Source organism: Pelodiscus sinensis, chromosome 8 (genome assembly GCF_052426305.1).
Source record: "Pelodiscus sinensis isolate ZL-2025 chromosome 8, ASM5242630v1, whole genome shotgun sequence".
Taxonomy (NCBI): domain Eukaryota; kingdom Metazoa; phylum Chordata; order Testudines; family Trionychidae; genus Pelodiscus; species Pelodiscus sinensis.
The window spans coordinates 24,007,884-24,032,313 of NC_143059.1; the positions used below are offsets into that span (position 1 = coordinate 24,007,884).

Genomic DNA, 24,430 nt, shown 5'->3' on the forward strand with positions numbered 1-24,430 from the left:
CCTAGCATACAGGGAATGGAGCACTTGCTCCTTGGGGGAGGCATGGGGTTTCGGGAAGAAAGTCGGGAGGTAAATTTCCTGAGACAAGTGGAATGGTGACACCACCTTGGGAAGAAAAGCCGGGTGAGGGCGGAGCCTCACATTATTACCTGAAAACAGTAAGTAGGGCGGATCTATAGTCAACGCCCTTAGTTCGGAAACCCTACGAGCCAACGTAATGGCTACAATGAAAGCGACCTTCCAGGAGAGGTGCTTCAGGGAACACGTAGCCAACGGCTCAACGGGGGGGGGGGGGGGGGGGGCGGCGACAGAAGTTTGCGTAACACCAGGTTGAGGTCCCAGGCGGGAAGCGGGGCCCTAACCGAAGGGTACAATTTTTCCAGATCCGTAAGGAATCTTTTAACCACTGGGTCCGAGAAGAGAGAAACTCCTGCTGTACCCACATGGAAGGTGGATAGAGATGTCACATGGACTTTAATAGAAGAGACAGAAAGGCCACTAGACCAAAGGTCGAAAAGATAGTCCAAAATGGTTGGGACTGGGGCAGAGGACGGGTGCACTCCCCTTCGGGACGCCCAAGACGAGAAGCACCGCCACTTGGCAGCGTACGACCGTCTGGTAGAGGGTTTCCTGCTACTAAGGAGTACCATCTGAACCTCCTGGGAACATTCCCTTTCTGGTTGGTTCAGCCATGGATAAACCAGGCCGTTAGGTGAAGAGACCTGAGATTTGGGTGAACCATGGTCCCTCCCGTCCCATGGTTGAGTCAAAAGGTCTCGGACTGAGGGGAGCGTTATAGGCTCCTTGGTGAGCATGTCCACCAGGATGGGGAACCAGAACTGTCTGGGCCACTTGGGGGCTATGAGGATGACCATGGATCGAAAGATCCTTGCCCTGATCAAAACCCTGGAAATTAGCGGAAAAGGGGGAAAGGCATAAAGGATGCCCTCCGGCCACGTGGCCGTCATGGCATCCCCCCAGGAGTGTTTCCCCAGCCCCAGCAGGGAACAGTAGCTCTGACACTTGGTATTTTGTGCCGAGGCAAACATCTAAAAGGGAACAACCCCACCTGTGGAAAAGCTGGCAAAGGACCAAGTCCTTGAGTGACCACTTGTGCGCTCCAAAGGATCTGCTCAGAGTGTCTGCCAGCAGATTCTTGCACCCTGACAGGTACTCCGCCTGCAGAGTAATATTGTGCTCCACACACAGGTGCCACAGGAGCAGGGCCTCTCAGCAGAGGGGAGGTGACTAGGCTCCCCCCTGCTTGTTGAGGCAGAAGACAGCCGCTGTGTTGTCTAAAATGAACCAGGACCGAGTGGTGGGAGAGCCTTGACAGGAAGGTTTCGCAGGCTCTCCTCACCGCTCATAGTTCCTGGACGTTTATATGAAGGGTCCGTCCCGTAGAGGACCATAGACCCTGAGTCCTGTACCGTCCCAGGTGTGCCCCGCCAGCCGAGGTCGGAGGCATCTGTGACCAGTGTAAGCGAGGGGGGAGGGGCGTTGAACGGAACCCCACTGCACACCACTGCCTCCTGGGTCCACCACTGAAGGGAGGCTAGAACATCTGGGGACACTGTGAGGATCGAGTCCCAAAGACCCTGGGACTGATTGAAAACCTTTGCCAACCAGGCCTGTAGAGGCCTCATCCTCATTCGGGCGTGGCGCACTGTATATGTACACACCGCCATATGACCCAGAAGCCTCGAACAAACCCGAGGAGTCGTGATCGGGGACCGGGTTAACCCGGAAATCAGGTCCACTATGGAAAGGAACCTGCTTCTGGGGAGGAAAGCTTTTGCTACCCTGGCGTCGAGGAGGGCACCCACAAATTCAAGATGCTGAGAGGGGGTCAGGGATGACTTTTCCTCGTTCAGCATGAGCCCAAGTTTGACAAAGAGGGCCCTTGTGAATGACACAAGCCTTCACCTGCTCGTAGGAGTGACCCCGGATTAGCCAGTCGTTGAGGTACGGAAACACGTGCACCCCCTTGCTTGCGGAGGAACGCCGCGACAACTGCCATGCACTTGGTGAACACTCTGGGTGCCGCTGATAGGCCAAAAGGGAGCACCATAAACTGAAAATGGTGCTGGGCAACAGTAAACCTGAGAAGCCTCCTGTGGCTGGTTCTTATTGCCACATGGAAGTACGCGTCCTTGAGGTCGAGAGTTGCGTACCAGTCTCCAAACTGTAGCACTGGGATGACAGAGGCTAACGTCACCATTCTGAATTTGTGTTTCACGACCGCCTTGTTTAGATCTGAGGTCCAAGATGGGATGGACTTCTCCCTTTGGTTTGGGGACAATAAAATATCAGGAATAGAATCCCCATCCCCGCAGATGTGGGGGGACCTCCTCTACCGCTCCCTTTGCGAGGAGCGCCGACACCTCCTGACACAGGGTGTGTTCGTGAGGGGTGTCCCTGAAAAGGGATGGGGAAGGAGGGGGTTGGAAGGGGGCCGGCCCAAAAAGGGGATGGTATAGCTGCCATTCACTATTCTCAAGACCCAGGCATCTGTCGTGATTTGTGCCCAAGCATGGGCAAAGTGAGATATAGCCTGGCCCCAAACGGGGGGCCAGGGTGGGAGACTGGTGTGCAACTCTCCAACAGTGTGTCAAAATTGGTGCTTGGCCTGATGGGAAGAGCCCTGGGGCGCTCCCCGCTGGTTGTCTGCCTTAGGGCGACGGCGGCAGTCCCTAGCACCCTGGGGAGGCGCAGCTGCTCCGGAACCTCCACTGGAGGCCGGAGAGCGGCGCCTCCAGTAATCCCCACGGGGGGCCGGGGGCTGCGCTCTCCCCTGTTGCCTATAGGGCAGCTGGCGACGCTGAGGGGCAGGCGTGTGAATCCAAGGCCCTTGGGTAGAACTTGTGTCCTTCAGCGTATGGAGCCTAGAGTCCGTGTGCGCCGAGAACAAGGCTTTCCCATCAAAGGGTAAGTCCTGGATAGTGTTCTGGACGTCAGGGGGAATTCCAGAAACCTGCAGCCAGGCACCACGGCGCATGATAACACCTGATGCCATGGTGCGGGCTGCAGAGTCAACTGCATGCAGGGAAGCCTGGAGGGCCGTCCAGGCAATAACTTTCCCCTCCGAGGTCATGGCTGCGAATTCCTGATGGTCCTCGGCAGTCTATCCTTGAATTTTTCCACAGCCTGCCAAGTGTTGAAAGCGTAACGGCTCAACATTGCCTGTTGGTTTGAGATACCAATCCGTGGCATAAATCTTACGGCCCATCAAGTCCAGGCGTTTGGGTTCTCTCGCCTTTGGAGACGGACCCAGCTGGGGGAGCCTTTCCTTTTGGGCTGCAGCCTGTATGACCAAGGATCCCGGGGTGAGCTGGGAGTATAGATAGGTTCGTGCCCCAGCTGGGAAACATAATAGCGCCTCTCGACACCCTTTAAGGTAGGGTCAAAGTCGCTGGTGTCTGCCACAGGGCATTAGCAATTTTGGCCACTGTTTTGTTCAGCGGCAAAGCCAAACGGGCGGGCGCATCGTCAGACAGGATATCCACCATTGGATCTGTATCCTCCACGACAGGTTCCACCGGAACACTTACATTGGAGGCCAGTCGGCGGAGCAGCTCCTGATGCGTGCGGGCATCTATAGTAGGCAGACTCAGTGCCAGATCTGCAAGGGCCTCGTCAGGACATGACGATGACGATGACTCCTGTATCGGTGCCGAATCTACAGCAGGCACCGACTGCGGTACCGAAGGGACATATGGCACCGCCTGCGGGCACGTTTCCGGTATTGGGGCCTCTGCAGCCAGATCGGACTGCGGTGGCCTCTGCGGGGAGGAAGGAGGCCGAGACAGTGACGCCGAGGGCTGCGTTCAGCGACCCGAAGCATCCGACACCAGAGAAGGGGGCACGGTCCCCTGCCACTGGTGGTAAGCCCAGGGAGTCCAGAAAGGCCACTGCGGATGCGAGGGCCAGGTCTGCTGCACCTGCGAATGGTCCCGCTGATGTCAGGAACGGGATCTACGGGTCGAGGACGCTCCCGAAGTCCCTGTTCGGAGAGACGTTGCATCCGAATCCGATGAATAGTCGGATTCAGGCCAGGGCGGTGCCGACGAAGGGTGTGAGGCAAACCTGGCCATGGATTTGGGCTTTCCGGCATGTATATGCCAGGGATGCACCTGTTGCGACACCAGGGGACCGAGGCCCGGTGCGGAGCGAGTTACTGACGGTTGCAGCACTGGGGGACCCAGGCCCGGTGCCAAGAGAGTTACTGACAGTTGCGGCACTGGGGGACCCAGGCCAGGTGCCGGGAGAGCTGTTGTCCGGCGTGGATGGATGGTGCAGAGGCAGCTTCCCTGGACTAGCAAGACACTCCGCCTGTCTACACCACACTGCCGCCGACGTGCGCACCGGTGAGTCAGCACCACAGTACCTTGCTGAAATGGTCTTTCTAGAGGGGGATCTTCCGTGAGACTTTTTTACCCTCTTGGACGCCGGAGAATGAGACCGGTGCCGGGATCTTGACGCCGAAGCCCAGGCCCACGGCAGAACATCGCGCGTGAATGCCGGCGTGCTGTGCACCGTAGGATGGTCCGTTGGTACTGGCTGTAAAGCCGTCTCCATGAGGAGAAGCTTTAGGTGGGAACCCTCTCCCTCTTCGTGCGCGGTTTGAAAGACTTGCAGATCTTAAAGGCGTCTGCGAGATGGCCTTCACCCAGACACTTCAGACAGCTGTCGTGTGGGTCGCCTCTGGGTATAAACTTTCCTCAGACAGTGCATGCCTTAAAGCCTTGCGGCCCTGGTATTCTTCACCCCCGAAGGGGGAGAAGAAAACAAAGAACTACCTAACTATGAGAACTATTTACAATGAAACGAAGAAGCAACGGGAGCCATTAACTAACTCAGTAAGAGAGACAGAGACGCTCCCGTCTGACCGTCACGGGCGGTAAGAAGGAACTGATGGTGGGGCATAAGTGGCGCTGCCCCACCTGGAGGTGCCACTCCAGGGGGCGCTCTGCCGGCGCTACTGGTACCACTAGGGAAAACGCTCCGGAAGACGCGGTGCACGCAGTGCGCACACCTACTTCAAATGGACGTGAGCAACCACTCGAAGAAGAAATAGAGATCACCAAATGAAATGAATAGGTTGCAGATTTAAAACAAACAAAAGGAAGTATTTCTTCACACAATGCACACTCCTTGCCAGAGCATATTGTGAAGACCAGGACTAGATGACAGGGGATGGGATCACTTGGTTACTTGTTCTGTTCATTCCTTCTGGACAAACTGGCATTGGCCATGGTCAGAAGACAGGATACTGGGCTAAAGGGACCTTTGGTCTAACCAAGTATGGCTGTTCTTATGTAAAACAGTCTTCTCAATTTTTATAAAAAAACCCCACTCCATACAACTGTCATTTATATTTTCTTGAGGAGCCCCCAAGACCCATCACACGGAGACCCAGGGCTCTGTGGAGCACACTTTGGGAAACCCTAGTATAGACCATACTTATTTGGGGGGTTAGCATGCATTACTATGGTAATCTGTGAGCTTAAATTCCTAGCACGATGGAAAGTTGAACTAGTCTGCATATATCCAAGGTGTCCAAATCCTCACTCTTCAGACCAGGATTTATTGACATGTTGAAACCTATGCCCAAATCTGGTTCACCATCCTATTGTCAACCAATTAACTTTTCATTTCCTTGTTAACAGGTGGGGGCTGAAGCACAGGCCCATATACAGGAATTTCTGTGGGAGTATGCTTTTTTTGTAAATGTGGACCACAATTTTTTTTTTTTAATATAAAGGGGTTCAAAATAGTCATGCAATGAGCGTGCAAAAGAAGGGTTAATGAAAAATGTCAGTGGAAATGGTGATTGGTAAAATGATTGTTATAACATACTAAAAACATATACTGTAATAAAGGTTTTATAGACATTACCTTCTGGGACCATGGCAGGCAACATGGCTGCCACGCCCCCCCACTCCCTTGGCCACCTCTGTCTGCTGCTGCTCCACCTGTTTGGCAATGCCTACACCAGGTGAGTGTGGGCAGGGCTTCCAGCCAACAGAGCCAGACCAGGGCTGCTCCTCATAGGTGGGAGGCACCATTCTCCTGGCCCTGCTGTGCTGCCATCAGCCTTCCCAAAATCTCCCTACCCTCACTAATGTGACCCCCCCCAACTGAGACACTTCACTCCCCTGGCACTGCAGCCCCACTGGGGGAAGAGAAGGAGTAGGGAGGACTGAGGTTCAGGGCTTCCCATAGGCCAGATTTACTCTTCTGGGGTTCCAGAATTTGTGGAGTCCCCAGGCTCTGGAGTTGTGACAAAAATGTTGGGGGGGGGGGGGGAAGGGTTCAGTGTGCGGGACAGGAATGCCAGCAAAAAGAATGGGGGTGCAGGATCTTGGCAGGAGGTGGGGTGCAGGAAGGGGTGAAGGTGCAAGGTCTAGGTGGGATGTAGGGTGAAGGAGGGGTGAAGGTGCGAGGTTTCGATGGGAGGAAGGGTGCAGGCTCAGGGCAGGAGTAGGAGCAGACTAGGGGCAGGGTGTCTGGCCGGGAGGAGAGTGCAGGAGCAAGGGAGGATGCAAGAACAGCGCGGGGGTAGGGTGCAGGAATGGGCTGGGGGTAGGGTGTCTATCCAGGGGAGAATGCAGGAGCAGGCTGCAGGTGCGGGGTGGTGGTGCGTGAGGGAGCTGGGGTTGTGCAGGGTCTGGGTATGAAGGGGTGAGGAGCACTTACTTGCCTTTGTGCTCCACACCAGTCCCAGATACTAGCTCCTGCTGTTCCCATTGGCCAGATTCCATTGGAGCACCAACTTCCCATGGGGGATGGGGCACAGAAAGCCCTGAGCCTCGCTGCGGGGAAGGGAAAAAGAAAGAGGAGCACTTCTTCCCCCTGAGCTGGATCACACAGCTAGGGTTGCCAGGTGTCCGGTATTCACCCGGACAGTCCGGTATTTTCGCTTCCTGGCCGGTAAAAAAATTCAGAAAATATCGGACACCTAAGATGTCCGGTATTTTCCAATTTTTTTCCCTAGGCCAGGAGGTGAAAATGATGGGTACCTGGCAACCCTACACACACTCAGCGCCCGCCCCTCCAAGCCACCCCCTTCCTGCCCCCAACACCTGCAGCCCCCATGCTTACCTGATTCCGCATGGCTGCCTGCAAAAAGACCAAGGGGAAGCAATGACTCTCCTCAGTCTTAGTGCTCAACGGTTCCCCTGTTCCTATCCCTGTACTCACTCTTAAAGGGGACATGCTGGGGTTTTTTTGCTTTGTTTTGCTTAATAAGCTTTGGAGTCCTTTTTTCTTGGTGTCCTCCCCTCCCCACTTTTTTTTCCCCCAACAGAATTTTTCCCCGGTGTTTTTTTTTGGGGGGGAGGAGGGGGGCAGGTGTTCGGTATTTTTGTTTCAGCCATCTGGCTACCCTACACACAGCGAGGCTCGGGGGTCACTCTTCCCCAGCCACTGTGGGAAGCCAGTGATGGCACTCCAACCACATAGGAGGGGGGAAGACAGGAGGGTGAGTGCTCGCTCCCCACTGTGGCAGGGAAGCTAAGCTCGAGCCATGCTCACCCTGTAAGGTGGCTGCAGAGCCTGCTCACCCTGACTTGATGGATCATGGGGGGGTGCATTTGAACCCTTCACAGCTCCCTGCCCACTGGGGGAAGAGGCTGCTCCAGCCCCACAGAGCCTGCCATGGATAGGAGCACTCCAGCCTGGCCAGAGCAGCCCCTGTCCATGGCGGATGCAGGCACGCCACAGGCAGGGGCTGCTCCAGCTGGATTGGAATGGCCCCTGTTTGCAGCACAAGTGGAGGGAAAGAGCTCTTCAGCCTGGCCAGGTTGGAGCAGTCTTCCCACAATACTAATCTTTTAACTGGATAACCAATTAAGCAGGATTTTACATCCCTAGTTATCAGTTTGCTTTAGATTATATCTTCTATACGAAAAATGTTGATATGCTACGTTTTATATGGTTAATATAGACTCATAGACTTTAAGGTCAGAAAGGACCATTATGATCATCTAGACTGACCCCTGCACAGTACCGGCCACAGAATCTCACCCATCCCTCCTAGAATAATCCTCTCACCTATGTCTCAGATATTGAAGCCTTCAAATACTCTGAAGACCCCAAGATGCAGAGATCCTCCAGCTGTGATCTGTACCCCATGCTACAGAGGAAGGCGAAAAACGTGCAGGGTCAGGAGTTGTACTTTTACTAAATGTTATGAAATATCACATTAAGTACCCCAATGTCTATTGGCCTACATAATCTATACTAGTTTGCAGACATAATTCAGTTAAGGATAATGTGCTTAATACTCCATAGTTCTCGACACAGAGGAAGCAGTGCTACTCTACCTAATCTCTGCCTCTGCTACTAACTCTCAATTTAATTTTAAAAGCAACACGAACATTCTAATAAAGGTTCCTGGTCAAACAACCTTGAATTACTTTTGACACCTTAAGTCCATTATCTTTCCTACTTTATAATCATGAAAAGTTCCCGTATAAAGTTATAAAATAGATAAATAGCAATATCCACTTATAACCATATACCTCATACTATGGAATAAATCAAATTTCTTCAAAGTGATGTGGAATGGGTCATCTTTAAAACCTGACCTTGAGACAAACACAAGCAATCCGCATCCAACACTTCTTCCCCCCCAAAGTTTTGTCAGTGTCCACATCAGCTCATCTTTCAGGCTTAGTGTGGGGTAGGGAGCTTCCTGCTCCCCCAAACATCACCCCCACAATCCATCTCCAGCCGTCTCCTGTCTGATGTGTCAGCATGGTGACATCTGCATGCCCCAATCCTGCCAGTCACCATTGCCTCACTGCAATGTGTATACTGAAGACAAAGAATTTGTGACTCACTCCACAGCAGAGGATGGTGGTGAGCTGTGCAGAGAACACAGCCACTACACTGACACCTATAATTAGGAGAAAGTCAAAGACAACTATTCATATTTCGGGTCCACCAGATTCAGGTTAGGTTGCAAAGCTCTATTCAGTATCACTTCTCCAACTGCTGCGAACCAGGAATATCTCCGTTCCAGGCTAACAGTCTTAAGTAATCAAGCTGGGAGACGGCAAAGTTACACCACCTTTCAAGACTTCAGAATTGTGAGAACAAATATTTAATTGTTTTTTTCCCCAATTTGCACTATCATCCCATCCAAATTACAAGAGTAATTGACGTAAACACACACCTATAGTTACTTTATAACATAAGAAGCAGATTCTTTAATGATGTCCTTTCAATAACAGGGACTTTAAGTGAAGAAAACGTGTTTTAATATCAGGCTTTTAAAAGTGGCACACTGGAAATGGACTTTAAGAGTAAAGGTTACATAAGTAAGAGATCAGAACTTGTCTCAAATGCAAGTCCTCCTGAGGAAAGAATACCTCACTAATTTACACAAATAAGTAGGAGAGCCATTGTGAATTTACCAGTGAGTGAACACTAAAAGAAAGAAAAGCATCAGAAAATGTATACTGTATTACTTATTTAATACTTCAAATATTTCTATTTGAGTATTTCATATTTAGTTGATGCTGCTTCACTTGTGTATTGCACTCATTTTGTAAAAACAATGTCTTTGTAAAACACGAATTTTTACTGCATCATCCTAGCACGTTTGTGCTCAGAATTGGGGAGAAAGTCCCTTTATAGTGAACAATTGAAAAATGAGTAAATGACTGAATTGCTATTGATTATATACAGAAGAATAAGTCACTTGTACCTAGTTAACTGCAGACAATGTGTAGCACTGCATGTGCCACAATAATCAGAGCTGTTCATGAATTTAGAGAATGTATTTGGTGATTCTTACAAGGTCCCTTGTAAGGGCTTGATTCAAGGTGTCAAATCCATCAAACAATATTACATTCAAAAGCATGGGCAGATGTTAAAGCAGGAGTGGGGAACTTACGGCCTGCAGTATGGATATGGCCCCTGGCTTAGGTTTACTTGGATCCAGCCTGTAGTGAGGCTCAGGGCTTCCCTTCCCCCCCCCCCCCGCCCCTACAGTGGAGTAAGCTGTCACTCATGCTCTAGCTCCGCAACAGGTATCCAAGCCTTGGCACCCCGCAGACTTGGAGTGAAAGCACTAGCTCACCCCGCTGTCAGAGTTGGGAGGGTTAATGACAATGAGATCTGCGGGGGGAAGGGAGAGGTATTTTTGGCACCTGTTGGAAGCCAGGTTAATGAGGGTTTTTTACAATTGTTTCTTTTGTTTTGCTTGCTGAATGAGATGGGATTTGGGGTGGTTGTTTTTTGCGGGGGAGAGGGTTGTTTCCCACTTGTGCATGGCCTCTGACTGATTTCCCTACCTTTCTGTAAAAGCCTGCTACAAAACACAACTTGGGACAAAGATAAAATACATATCCTCCATCTCTATTTGCTATCGATTCCTGCAATGTGCTCTGTCCACAGTCTTACATCAGTGGGCATTATTTTAAGATATTCTGTAGTATCTATCAGGATTTTTGCCTTTGAACCATTCGTTTCAGCTAACATTTTCCTTGATGGGGCATCAATATTCTCAACCATTTTCATTTCTACCTGAGTTTCTGATCTTCCACCTTTGGCCTGATCACCTCCTAACTCACCCTATATATTATACACCAGCATGTGATGGAATCCCGTGAAAAGTCTATTTATTGCTTCACTCTCCAAGCTCATGAATTACACTGATAATAGGTTTTCTAGTTTCTTTGGAAGAAATCAAAGATTGCCATCTCTGAATCTGACAAACATCATCCGCCTCTATTTCTGCTCTGTTGACTTGCATGCAGCAAGAACAGCTTTCATTTCAGGCATATAATTTGATCTGATATAGCCCAAACTAATGCTTGTCAGGCCATGGGATGAAGACACCACAATCACTATTCTTGAAGAATGCATTCAGTAGTTCATACAGAGCTTAGCACACAACATGGCCCTGATAAAGAGACCAGAGATCCTGGGCAAGAGAAAGCCTATTTCCTAACTAACTGAGTTAAATTACATTATACTACTTATTTGCAAGTGTACAGATGACTGAATACCATCTAGTACAGGGGTGAGCAATAATTTTTCCTGGGGGGCCACTTCACGAATTTTGATACATGGTCACGGGCCAGCTGTGGGGCTCTGAAGAAGGCCGGGGGGAGGGGGGGGTGTCTCGGACAGAAAGGCTATAGAGAGACAAAAAGTGTGTAAGTGTGCAAGAGACACTTAGACAGGCTGACTGTGTGAAGCAGTGTTTATGTGATGGTGACTGTTTGGCGGAGATGGGGGGAGGGGGTGACAGCAACACAGTGTGTATGCTGGCTACTTCTGGGTAAGATTCTGAGAGAAGCCATACGCAGTCTCTAAAGGAAATCTGTCCTGCTCTTTTGTCTTCCCCTTTCTATACTGCACTCCCGCAAGTCACTTACCATCCATGCTTCAGACTGGAGCAGCTCTGTTGTGTGTCTGCCTCTCCCTGACCCCTGTCCTGCAGAGACGGGATACAGGAGCAGGGGAACATCCTGACTTCTCCTCCCCCCCCCCCCCCACACACACACCTCCTCTGCACAGCTCTAGGAGAATCTCAGCTGCAGGAGAGAGCAAAGTGGGGGGAGGGGCAGCTGAACACATGCTGCCACCTGTAAGTATGCATACACTGCTGATCAGTTGGGCAGGCTGGAGAGAAAAGCTTAGCTAGCTCACCCCGTGCCCTGGGCCTGATTTTGCTCATCCCTGGTCTAGTAAAAACTGCAGCTTTGCTCCAGGGGTGTCCGTGCTCCCTTGTATAGAGTATGCCAATAACATCATCCTTGCATGAAAATGCTTATTCATGCCCTACCTCACAAGACACTTCACTCATGTATGCCCCTACAGACATGGACTTTCAAGACAGATCCACAGCTTGACACCAGAAAACCAAATCTCACAAATAAGAAAATGAAAGACTGATTTAAAGAAATTCTTTTTTCAAAACTGTAAAATATTAATTACACTGCTATGTATTTGCAACCACAACTTCGCCTTAAAGGTGTTGTACATGACCTGTCTATTTGGTCTAATTTTATTTGGATTAGTCAATGGTGATTTGCTGCTCAGTGACCAAAATAAATTCTCCCAGAAACTCGTTATGACCAGACACATCTGAAAATTATTTTGGTCTAAAAATCACAGTATATTAAGTAGAATCAATAACTCAGGAAATGAGAAGTGAACTAATAAGTTAGCCAATTTATACTTGTTTTAGAAACTATACGTTTGAGTTATATGTTTTAATTCTTAAAATTTCATTAACAGTGCTTTGAACTCTTGAAGGAGATAAGGTGGCAGCTGAAGGAAAGTATTAGCATTATTCATCAAAACAGAAGTAGATAGTGCACTGTACTATCCATCCCATGTGCATTAGGCTGGACTCTGCACTTCAAAGTGTAGAGAAATGTTTAAATTTTAATCCCAAGGAAAATGACAAAAAAAGATGCCAATCCCACTGGAACACTGGCATTGCTTTTTTGAAAAATAAAAAGATTTTAAAGAGGTGTATGCTGAATTGGGGAGACCCATTATATTTCAAAATGCATGTGAAGAAAAAAAAAGTATCTGAAGAAATGCACTAAACAGAAAAATGACATACCACAGAATCAAAACATTTCTAATACTAACAGATTATTTGAATAACCAAAATTTTTTAAAACTCCACATTGAAGACAAATGAGGTGCAAGTTTTACAAAAAATGCCTTTTAAGTTAGACACAAAATAAGCACTTAAAATACTAAACAAGACCTTTTCACATCCAGATCTCAACAACAAACTGAATTTCAAACATATAAAAAAAACTCAGTTTATTGAGTACCCAAGAGAAATTTATTTCTGAATGATATTATACAGGTGATAGAAACTGGATTAGTTTTCAGTGGTGACAGATGACAGAACGAGGAGCAATGATCTCAATCTAGACTAGGGAAATTTAGGTTGGATATTAGGAAAAACTACTTCACTAGGAAGGTGGTGAAGCACTGGATTGCTTACCTAGAGAGGTGGTGGAATATCTATTTCTAGACATTGTAAAGTCCTAGTTTGACAAAGCCCTGGCTGGGAGGATTTAGCTGGAATTGGTCCTGCTTTTAGTAGAGGGTTGGATTTGATGACCTCCTGCGATCTCTTCAAACTCGGTGATTCTATCATTCTACAGCAGTGGTCACCAACCAGTAGATTGGGATCTACTGGTAGATCTTGGAGCCTTGGGTGTGAGAGGGAAAAGAGGGGGCGCGCTGATGTCAGGGTGTCCCTCCTCCCCCCACTCCTGTACCCGGTCTCCAAAGAGAGAAGGGGATGGAGAGAGCTTGGCAATACAAATCTGTGTCACTCTCACACACAGAGAGAGTGTGTGTGTGTGTGTGTGTGTGTGTGTGTGTGTGTGTGTGTGTGTGTGTGTGTGTGTGTGTGTGTGTGTGTGTGTCACAAACACACTGTCTGTCCTTCCCTCATCTCCTGACCCAACACACATATGGGCAGGGGAGTGTTATTACTTTTACTGCTTGCAAAGTGGGTTATTTTTAGTTTTTGACTGGTCTGTGCTTTTCATAACTTTCATTTCTCTCTTACACTTAGAGTAGTAAGTTCCTAAAATGCCTAACCTGTCATGTCTGGAGTAATTATCCCTGTGGTAATTGCTGCTCCTGGAAGTGGCTGGCATGTCCCTGCAGCCCCTAAGAAAGGCAGAGCTGGGGGTCTCCACACACTCTTTTTGCCAGCGGGCACCGCTCCTTCAGCTCCCATTGATCAATAACGGAGAACTGTGGCTAGTAGAAGCTGTAGGGTCAGCACATGGCACCATGGAGCCATTGCTGTACATGCCAGCAGCTTTCAGGAGTGGTGCAGGGCCAGAGCATGAGTAAGCCTGCATTGACTCCGCTGCTTCATCACTGGGGCAGCTGTCTAGCCACTCACAGTGTCAGTGGAGGGGAAGTGGGACTTGAACCCACAACCCTGCCCTCCCTCAGGAAAATGCCATATCCCTTATCCAGCATTCCTAATGCAGGAGGCAGGTCCATCCCTGGGGCAGCAGGTATTGGAGGGGGATGAGATTGAGCTCATCACCCTGTGCTCCAGAGGCTGATTACCTAGCCCAGAGGGCACTGGAGATCCCACCCCACCTTCCTACTTTCAGGGTATCCCTTATCCTGCCTTCCTAATGCAGGAATCAGCTCCATCTCTGGGGCAACTGGCATTCGCTGCCCTCCCTGGAAAAATGCTGTATCCCCTAGTCCACTCCAGAGACCACCCTACCTCCCTACCTTCTGAGGGTCCCCTTATCCTGCTTTCTTTATGCGGGAGCCAGATCCATCCCTGGGGCTATGTCTGCACTACAGAGTTTTTCTGGGATACCTTCAGAGGTATCCCAGAAAAACTCTGCCATGTCCAGGGAATGTGTCCACTTTTTATGAACAGTTTCCGAGAAGGCGGGTACATTCTTTCAGAAGCCCTGTAATTCCTCATTTTATGAGGAATAAGGCATCTTCTGAAAGAGGTTTTTCCCCACATTTGGCCCCATGTAAATGGGCCAAATGTCAGAAAAGCCTCTTCTGAAGGAAAAAAAAAAGGGGCAGAAAATTGAGGTTCACAATTTGCATATCTTTTTCCAGAAAAAGAATGCAGTGTAGACATAGCCTGGGGCTATGGTATTGGTTGTCCAGCTCCTCCAGGGGTGGGCAGGGAGGTGGGGGGTGAGACTTGAGCCCACCATCCTGTGCAGCCCAGGCAAATGCCATATCCTCTAGTCCACTCAAGAACCCACCCCACCACCTTCCGAGGGTCCCTCATCCTACCTTCCTAATGTGGGAGCAAGCTCAATCCCTGGGGCAGCCTGTGTTAGCTGTCAGTTGGGCAGAACTTGAACCCACCACCCTGTGCTCCCTAGCCAAGTACCCTATCCCCTTGGCCAGTGTTTCTCAACCAGTGGTACAAGTACCCTTTGGGGTACTCGAGAGAAGTCTGGGTGGGGGTACATCAACACAACTGAAATTTGGAGAAAACTGATTTTTTAAGTTTTTCAGTGCTGTATTATTTTTGTACTTTTTACACCCAAAAATTTCGTTGCCCACCCAGCTACGATTAAGTTGTTTAAACAAATGTGTTGCAGTGGCAGAAAAAAAGTGTGGATCTGAAAACTGTAGGTACTGGCGAGGGGGGGAATACTTAAATTTTTTTAAAGGGGTACTTTATAAAAAAAGGTTGAGGAAAAACTGCCCTTGGCCACTCCAGAGCCCACCCCACCTCCCCACCTTCACAAGGTCCCTTATCCTACCTTCTTGGTGCTGGGGCCAGCTCTATCCCTGGGACAGTGTTGGCTGTATGGATGATCCCAGGCAGCCTGGACTTGAGCCCACCATCCTATATTCCCCGGGTTAATGCTAGTCCACTCAAGAAACTACCCCACCTCCCTACCTTCCGGGGGTCCTTTATCCTGTGTTGGCTGTCTCATTACTCCCAGGCTGGGTGGAAAAGGGGACAGGACTTGAACCCACCACCCTGTGCACCTCAGGCAAATCCCCTAAGCTACTCCAGAACCCAACCCAACCCAACCCACCCCACCCCCCTACCTTCAGCAGGTACCTTATCCTGCTTTCCTAATGCAGGAGCCAGGTCCATCCCTGAGGCAGCCTGTGTTGGCTGTCTGATCACTCCAGTGTCAGCAGAAGTGAGGGGGCAGGACCTTGGCTACAGAGGGGGGGCAGAACTCAAACCCCCAACCCCATGCTCCCCAGGAAAACACTGTATCCCCTCGTCCACTTAAGAACCCAATTGACCAGCCTACATTAAGAGGGTCCTTTATCCTATGTTGGCTGTCTGGTCGCTCCCCAGGTGGGTGGGTCTTGAGCTGCCTTGGGAGGACCTGACTCGAAACCACCAACCTGTGCCACTCCAGAACCAACCACACTTACCTATCCTCAGGGGGTCCTTTCTCCTGACTACCTAATGCAGGAGCCAGCTCCATCCTTGGGGCAACTGCTGTTGGCTGCCAGACGGCTGCCTGAGTGGGGGCAGAACTTGAACCCACTGCCCTCTTCTCCCCTCCCCAGGTGCATGCCCTATCCCCATAGCCACTCCAGAAGCCAACCCACCACCCTATCTTCAGAGGGTCCCTTATCCTGTGTTGGCTGTTTGGTCACACCCTGGAGAACAGAGGGGGGCAGGACTTGAATCCACCCCTACTTTCAGGGCATCCCTTATCCTGCCTTCCTAATGCAGGTGCCAGTTTCATCCCTGGGGCAACCAGTGTTGACATCCAGGCCACTGCCTGAGTAGGGGACCAAGGGTACTCAAGTCCACTACCCTGTTCTCCAGAGACTGATGCCCTATCTCCGAGCTTACTGGAGATCCCACTCTACCTCCCGGACCTGCAGCAGGTCCCTTATCCTGCCTTCCTAAAGCAGTAGCAAGCTCCATCCCTCAGGCAGCCTGTGTTGGCTGTCTGGCTGCTCCCAGGGGTGGGGAAGGGAGACAGGATTTGAGCTCCCCAACCCTGCACTCCCCAGGCAAATGCCCTATCCCCTAGGCCACGCCAAAACCCACACCACCTCTCCACCTTCAGGGCGTCTCCTCCCACACTCCAAAGCCCTTGGCCCAAGACCAGAGCCTGCACTCCAACCCCCTACCCCAACCTGGTGAAAGTGAATGAGATTCGAGGAGAAAGGAAGATGGGTGGAGCAGGGGGGAAGCCCCAGAGAAGGGGTGGAAGGAAGCCGGGCAAGGGTATTTGGGTTTGAGGTAGATCTTATGTTGAACTTATATTGAAAGTGATCTTGTGGTTTAAAAGGCTGGAGATCATTGTTCTACCATGTTCCTCATTTTATAAAAATTACTAGGGGGCTGCGCTCCCTGCTCGCTACACTTGCCCAATCCCCTCTCTCTGGGGGTAAGCAGCCCTGCCTCTCCCTTCTACCCCCACCATAGAGCAGGACCGATGTTGTACCATCCCTGGCTATCCCACCATCCCTAGCCATCGGGCAGGGCCAAGGCCATGCCAGCCTCAGCCTCAGCTCTTTCCCCCCGCCCTGGCTGTTGGATAGGGCCGAGGACATGCCAGTCCCAGCTCTTTCCCTTGTGGCCATTGGGCAGGGCTGAGGCCGTGCCAGCTCCAGCTCTCCCCAAATCCACTTGAGAGAAACAAGGCCATGCCAGCTGTGCCAGCCCCCTCTCTCCCCAACCGCACCTGGGCTGCCAAGGAAGGCCAAAGCCTCACCAGCCCCAGCTCTCTCTTGGTCAGTATTTTCACCTCTGTACAACTGCAAATGTTTAAAAGTAAACATATATAAAAGATGATGTATGCCTTCTGTATATACTTTAAAGGCAACTATGAAATGAAAATACAGCATTTTGATGGATAAAGACAAGAAAAATATTCATCTCAAGTAGCTCAGTATTCAAACTAGTGTTTACATGGCTAAATAAAATCATGTAATAGGACATATGTCCATCACACTGAAAAGGATGCATATTAAACAGCTGCTGCTATCTTCTAACAAATTCAAAAAGACTTGTAGAAAGGGGTTGGCAGTCCTTGCACAAAGCACTTCTTGAAGTGCCCAGCCTATCCAAAGTGTCCTTAAGCATATCAATATTCAGCAACAGATTGAAAAATAGCAACATAATAGGGATATCACAATTTCAGAACCCTAAGATGTTGAATACATCAAAATAGTCTGACTGTCATTAACATTTAACAGTTACATTTTAAGTTCATTTGGTGGTTTGTCAGGACATACAACGATACAAATGGCTAAGGGGGGGGGGGGAGGAAACGATACTTGGAATAATAAATTGTCTACAGTTGAAATCCCAGATTACTCTGCCCTAGGTACATCACAACCTCTATCATTCACTTATTTTTAATATGAAGACAATTACTTTTATTGTGTTCTGAAGATTACATCTTAAGAGTTTTGGAAGACAAAGTATTAAAGAATACTCTGTGAAAAAGACTCTGAACTACTAGAAAACTTATGGATAGTTGAAACAGATTTAACTCCAGTATTTTTGAAAGGTAGGAAAAGTTCATTACATCAGTTGAACAGCTGATAGCCATTAATCCACTAATGGGATAGATAACAGAGGTCCCCTTTAGACTGTTAACTGGTTTGCTGATCATACCACTGAGCCTGCCTACCTGCTCTCTGGGGACCCCATGTTCTGCTGGACCAGAAGCTCTCATCTCCCCCAGCAATGGCACAGAGTTGGGGTAACAAACCCGAGGCGAGTAACAAAGATGCTGATAACTGCTCTGGGAGGGCCCAGCTAGACACTGGACAGCATTCAGAAACGGAGCCCTCAAAAGGGACCAAACCCCCAAATAAATCCGTTTTACTCCATTTAGAAAGAGTTACACAAGGACAGCTCAGAGCTTGCTCTCTATCAATAAAGAAATGATATGCACAGTTGTTACTCTGCCTGCCCCCCTTTGGTAACAATTATTTACATCAGGTTTCATAATAAACAAAACAAGACAGCAAAGTCTAATACACTATGAAAATTTGTCACCTTAGCCTTTACTTCAGGTAAAACCCTTCAAGTCAGCTGACCTTTTTTCTGGCCTGGGTCTAATGACCTCTTATGTATCCTCTTAAGGTGAGAAAGTTATTTCAAAAACCAGCTGAAAATGATCACAGATTGCTTCCCATACATTAGGAATAATTTCCTCAGGGGGGAAATCCTTGGTTTAATTTTCCCCATCCCTGTGGAAAAAATACCCAGTTCAAGATGGATTCCAGCACCAGGTGGCATGGTCACATGCCTTTGTAGGACCAAACACAGGTTGTGTTTACAGAAAAACAAAACTATGTACAGATCACTGCTTTGTGCACCGGGCCATTAAATTCTTTAAGCAGCTACTTAAAGAAATTCTAGATTAATAAGCAGGTTTACAATTTATATTTCTAACTTCACATTCAAGATTGATAAATACATACAAATAGAATATATCCATTCAGAGGATCACAGGTTACTTGACCAGTTTTGCATAAAGCATTTTTAAGTTAAGCATATTAATATTCAAAAACATATTTCCAATAAAAAATCTAGAGGCATAACACCAACATTTTGCTAATTACTTTTACTGGAATACTCCAGTGCCAGGTGCCACAATTGTTTTACACAGCACTTTTCAGAAAAAAAAAGAAAAAAAAAGCAACCTGATGGCAACACCAGCTTGACAGCTTCTAAACCCAGATTAATAGCCTAATAACTCATGGTGGTTAATCATAGTTATGGGCAGTGAAACATATTATCTTGTCTCCTCAGAAAAACAATTAAAGGTATTTGAATGAAAAATTGTGGAGCCCACCATTCTTTCCAAGAAATCCTCTGCCCCCACCAACTGCTCTTGATAGCTAAGGAAATAGACATCTCCTTAGGATTAAAAGAAATAATGTATCAAATTGACCTGTACTAAAAAGTGAGATCACAAGGAGAAATAGCAGGATTTATACCATGAAGCAACCTTCTAGCTACTGTTAAAAATATGAAAAAATGAACCCTGATAAGAACCGGATGTAATAGAGAGCTATCAATCACAAGAGCACAAACTAAACAGTCAAATTTGCTAAACAGCTCTCTCACTGTACCCTACCTCTGCCCCTCTCTCCAAAAGACTGAAGTTGTGGTCAGAGAAAAAGATGGCATTAAGGTCTTTTCTCCAGGATCAGATCACAGAAGTCCTTCAAATATGAAGCTGACAATGAAGAACTAGCAGCACTGTAGGTAAAGTTAAGACATAGGATGGTTTAGGGTGCTAGTTTGAAATCTGGGTTTCAAACCCTGCTCCACCCCAGAGCACTTGTGGGACCTTGAGCAGATCACAGTCTGTCTCTCAAATTAAGAGTATGTCTGCTCTGCAGTTGAGAGGTGTCATTCCCAAGGAAGGAAGGAAGGCTAAAAATAGCACATTACAAGTAGCAGCCTGAACTGTGCAGCACGGGCAGCAGCCCAAGCTAATTGCCTAATTCCATGCTCAATGGTTGGAAGCCAGATATGCTGCATGTGCAAACATGTCCACACTGCTATTTGAAGTGAACTATATCAAGCAGAGCTAGCACAAGTCCGTTTACTGTGTAGGCAATTCCTACTGCAGTGTGGACATGCTCTTATCGCCCCATCTCGAACATCGGCTAAAGAATATTTCCCTTCCTCACAAGAGAGTTCAGAGATAAATTAGAGATTGTGAGGTGCACTTATTATAATAAGGGAAGCCTAAAATTAAGTAGATAGGCAGGAATTCAGCCTGTTTTGCTAGAAAAACCATTTAACCTCAAATTTAAAGTGTCTGAGTAAAGACTAAGTTTTCTGATAGTTTCCAAGTAAACCTTAATTTGAGTTTCAATTAATTAAAAAGAAATCTTAAAAATTTAAGATTTTGGAAATCAACTTTTGGGCCCTCTATAACTTAAAAGATACAGACAGTAGAAAGTTTAAAAAGAGTATATAATCAAATTTAGGAGCTCCCTCTCTCTGCTGATACATAATTATTTTATTAATACAAGGAAAAAACTGAAAACTTATGCACAACAGAGCTGATGGGTGACAACTACTTCTCTTGGATGACATGGCATATGGAAGCTTCTAAAATAAGCTAGGGGAAAAAAAGCTTTGAAGCAAGTTAGGAGTTAGCAAGAAAAGGACTCCTATAGTATTTGTGTGCTTCTTGGAAGTCTCTCTCTGAGAAAGAACAGCTATTTTGATGAAGACTAATTTGACAATGTCCCATAACCAGCTTAGGAGCGCAGTTCAGGAAAAGTTTTCAGTTAATCCAAGAAGAGCCTAATTTTTGTCAAAGTAGCTATTGCTGTTTTGTTAGAAAAGTCTATCCAAAGAGATTAAAAGGGAAATATTAATATTATTCATCACTACCAGATCTACTCGGCGTACTCAGGTGCTAAACTCTTTTTGGGTGTGTGCCCATGAGTCAGGGCAAAGTGTGGGGGATGCAGGAGTCAGGGTATGGTGTAGGGGGTTCAGGGATATGAGTAGGAGTGCAGGATTTAGAGGGCTGAAGGGTTTGGGGGTACTCACCCAGCCTGCCTGCAACAGCGAGCATACTGCTAGTCTCATGCCTGAGGCTGCAGTGGATCCCCATGGTGCCCAGGGCTATGCTGGCTCCTTCAACCACACTGGACCAATGGCAGCAGTGGCTGCCCCAGGTGGCTGGAGTCATTTTGGGCTGGTAGCAGCTTCCTGGGGCCATGGCAGCGGCTTTCCGGAATGTTCACAGAGAACGGGTCTGCACTGCCCATCTGACCCCCCTCTTATCTGGCGCTGGGGCTGAGGACTGGGGGGGCAGTGGTGCCGACACCCCCCTGTGGTCATTCTGTAGTATAACTGTCGCTCCTAGAAGCCCTCTTTCTCTGTTATGGAAAACAATCCCTTTCCAGGCACATCCTGTTTTCCTGACAATCAAACCTGAACTTGCTTTCAGTTAGGAAAAGAGAAAATGGCATAGCAAATTTGGTGGTCCTAGCTCTTTAGTTTAGGAGGAATTCTTAAGAAACAGACAAATAAGCGCATACACATGTCTAAGAATATATAAATAAAAAAGTAGGTTTGGTTACTTTTGCTCACCAACACACCATCTGAAAGACTTTAAAATTAACACTCTGAAATTGCAAAAAAGGAAATTGTGACTAATACAGCCAATAAAAATTGGCTATAGAAAAACTTGGAAAGCTTATTAGGAAAAAGTAACAGAGTCAAGAACAAGAGAACTTTGAGTTCCTCCGAGTCACAGGGCCAACATAATCATTGAAAACAGGCATTTTTCTGACCAAGAAGGGGAAAAAGGCAAGACATACAGAGACCTTGGAATACACTGTATTCCCCAAACATGACAGAATGTAAGCAAGACAGCAGAGTCATTCCATGTTTGTGGTGTCAACGAGTTCGGGGGAGAAGGGCAGTGAAAGACTAGCATTCCCAACAAGAGTTGGTAGTGCATTATTTGTTGTGTATAGAGGCTGTGCTAGAATTGAGAAATGTCTACAGGTGTGGGAGTACAAGCTCTGTACCTGTACGTGCTTCAACTTATTTAACTGCTTTGTTTGTTACATTAGATGTACAACGTATGGACCACACTTAGATGACAAACCCAGATGGTTTGTGTGTTTGCTTTTTTTATATCAATACAGGTAAACTACCTGGAGTGTTGCAACATAGTGATTATTCTCTGCATATTCTGACATCTTCATTACCACCTACTTGACCTCCTGTTCTGAGGAAGTACAAATTAGCTCATCACTGAAAGAGGTCTCTATGTTCAAACATGGTGTTTTATGTGATGTGCTGAATGTAGGAGACCAACTACTGTCAGCTACACTCAGGGAGCAGTGACAACTTTGAAGAAAAATTATAGTGCCCTGTTAGCACCCAACTTCTGCCAAGAAAAGCAATTGTGATGCCCAAGCAGTTTCCTAAAGATATAGTGAGACAAAAGAGCACAAACAATATAATCACCACAAGTTGGTAGACCAAAATTAGAAAGACCAAGGCACAAAACGAGACTACACTATCAAGAGACATAAAGGGTAACCTACAAATACATTAGAAGCAAGAGGAAACCTAGGACAGGGTAGACCTGTTACTCGATAAGGAGTGGGGGTGGGGTCAATAAAAGAAAGTGTGGAAATGGCAGAAGCGTTAAATTACTTCTTGGTTTCAGTTATTACCAAAAAGGGTGGCAGCAACTGGGTGTCTAATGTAGCAAATGCCAGTGAAAATGAGATCAAATCAGAGGCTAAAATAGGGAACAACAAGTTAAATATTATTTAGACAAGTTAGATGCCTTCAAGTCAACAGGGCTGATGAAATACATCCTAGAATATTCAAGGAGCTGACTGAGGAGATACTGGAGATAATAGCTATTACCTTTGAAAAGTCATGGAAGACAGGAGAGATTCCAGAGGAATGCTAATCTTCCACTACCCTTTTTGCCCAAACTCACTGGAATAGAGCAAATATGATCCCTACCTATAAAAAAGGAACTAAAGACAACACAGGGAATTATAAATCAGATTAATTTCAGTATTTGGAAAGATAATGCTGTGAATAATCAAGCCCCCAATTTGCAAACACCTAGAATTTAATAAGCCAATAAGTAACAGTCAGCACTGATTTGTCAAGAACAAAGTGTCAACCCCATTTAATAGCTTTCTCTGACATTGTAGTAAGTCACGTAGATAGGACAAAAGAGGTAGATGTGGTGTATCTTGACGTTAGTAAGACTTTTGACACCACCTTCCGTAACCTTCTCAAACGAACTACAGGTTGGACCTCCATAGTCCAGCACTCTCAAGACCATACCAAGAGACATCAACACCAGCCCCTCTGCTGCCAGCCCCCTGGGCTCTCCTCTAGTCCCCCACTCTCCAGCTCCCCTCCTGACCCCTAGCTTTGAAGGGCTCACAGCCCCCCTGCCATCAGCCCGGCTAGGTTGCCAGCCACGCTGCTTCTGACACTTGCAGGGCTCCCAATGCCAGCAGAGCTCCCGACCATCAGACTAGCAGGGCTCTTGCCCCAAACACGACTGCCAGTCCAGCAGGGCTCCCAGATGCCAGCCCTCCTAAAATGTATCCATGTTAAGTGTAACATAACTTTTTTAATTTCATGTCCTTCTGTGTACTAAATGAGGGGAATATTTGAACAAGTTGATGCAACCATTTTAAATCCTAAGCAACACAACCATCTGGACATACTCAAACCCCAGAGACATACTCAACCTCTGAGTTAAAGGATTTAAACAAAATGTTCACCTTTCATAAATTCTGCTTTAAGTCCAAAAAATAGCATACAGTATATTTAAAGGTTTTCAAATGTTTGAAAAAGTATTCAACAGATTATCCTTAAATTGCATATTTACTTTTTATTGTTAATGTTTTTAAAGGTCTTAACACTAACAGGGGACAGAAAATCCTTAGCAACACTGAACTGTTACTGCTGAAAACAAAACAGACGTGATCACCACCAAACCTATGCTTTAATATTTATTAAGAATAAAGCTATGAATTGAAAATTCTTTGTTAATAGATTTCTTGTTTTGTAATATTACGTAATCCTCGTAATGAAAGTGAAAACATTTACACATTCTCCAACAAAGCATTTTCAAGTTAGTGATGTCCTTTCAAGTTCAAGTAGGGTCCAAAATAAGTTAATTTATGTGATTTCTTCATGAAAGCTTTTTTATAGTTGGTAACTTCTCAAGTATATGAAGGTACAACTAACATGAAGAAATTCCATCCTTCAATACAAAATGCACTTTTCAAGAAAGTGGATAAAAGCATTAACTCAAAACTGCACAGGATTTCCTTATAATCTATTGGAATTTCTGCAAAAGGAACAATAATAAATCTGTGTCTTATATCTGAGAACACAAACTAAGTTGTAAACCCTATGTACCATAAAACACCTCTTTGATGGAACTGTACATTG

The 24,430-nt window shown here is 47.1% G+C and overlaps 1 protein-coding gene across 4 annotated transcripts in view; it reads right to left on the bottom strand.

Annotated features, from left to right (window-relative positions):
* The window catches only part of JMJD1C (jumonji domain containing 1C), a 389,891-nt gene that overhangs the window by 269,568 nt on the left and 95,893 nt on the right, over positions 1-24,430 (bottom strand). Inside the window, exon 2 of one of the 4 annotated variants that reach the window (XM_075934894.2) lies at positions 6,700-6,815. The exons of the other annotated variants lie outside the window; for them this stretch is intronic. Coding sequence (XP_075791009.2) covers positions 6,700-6,783 — 84 coding nt within the window. The 5' untranslated portion in view covers positions 6,784-6,815. The remainder of the gene's footprint in view (positions 1-6,699; positions 6,816-24,430) is intronic. 4 annotated transcript variants of the gene reach the window in all.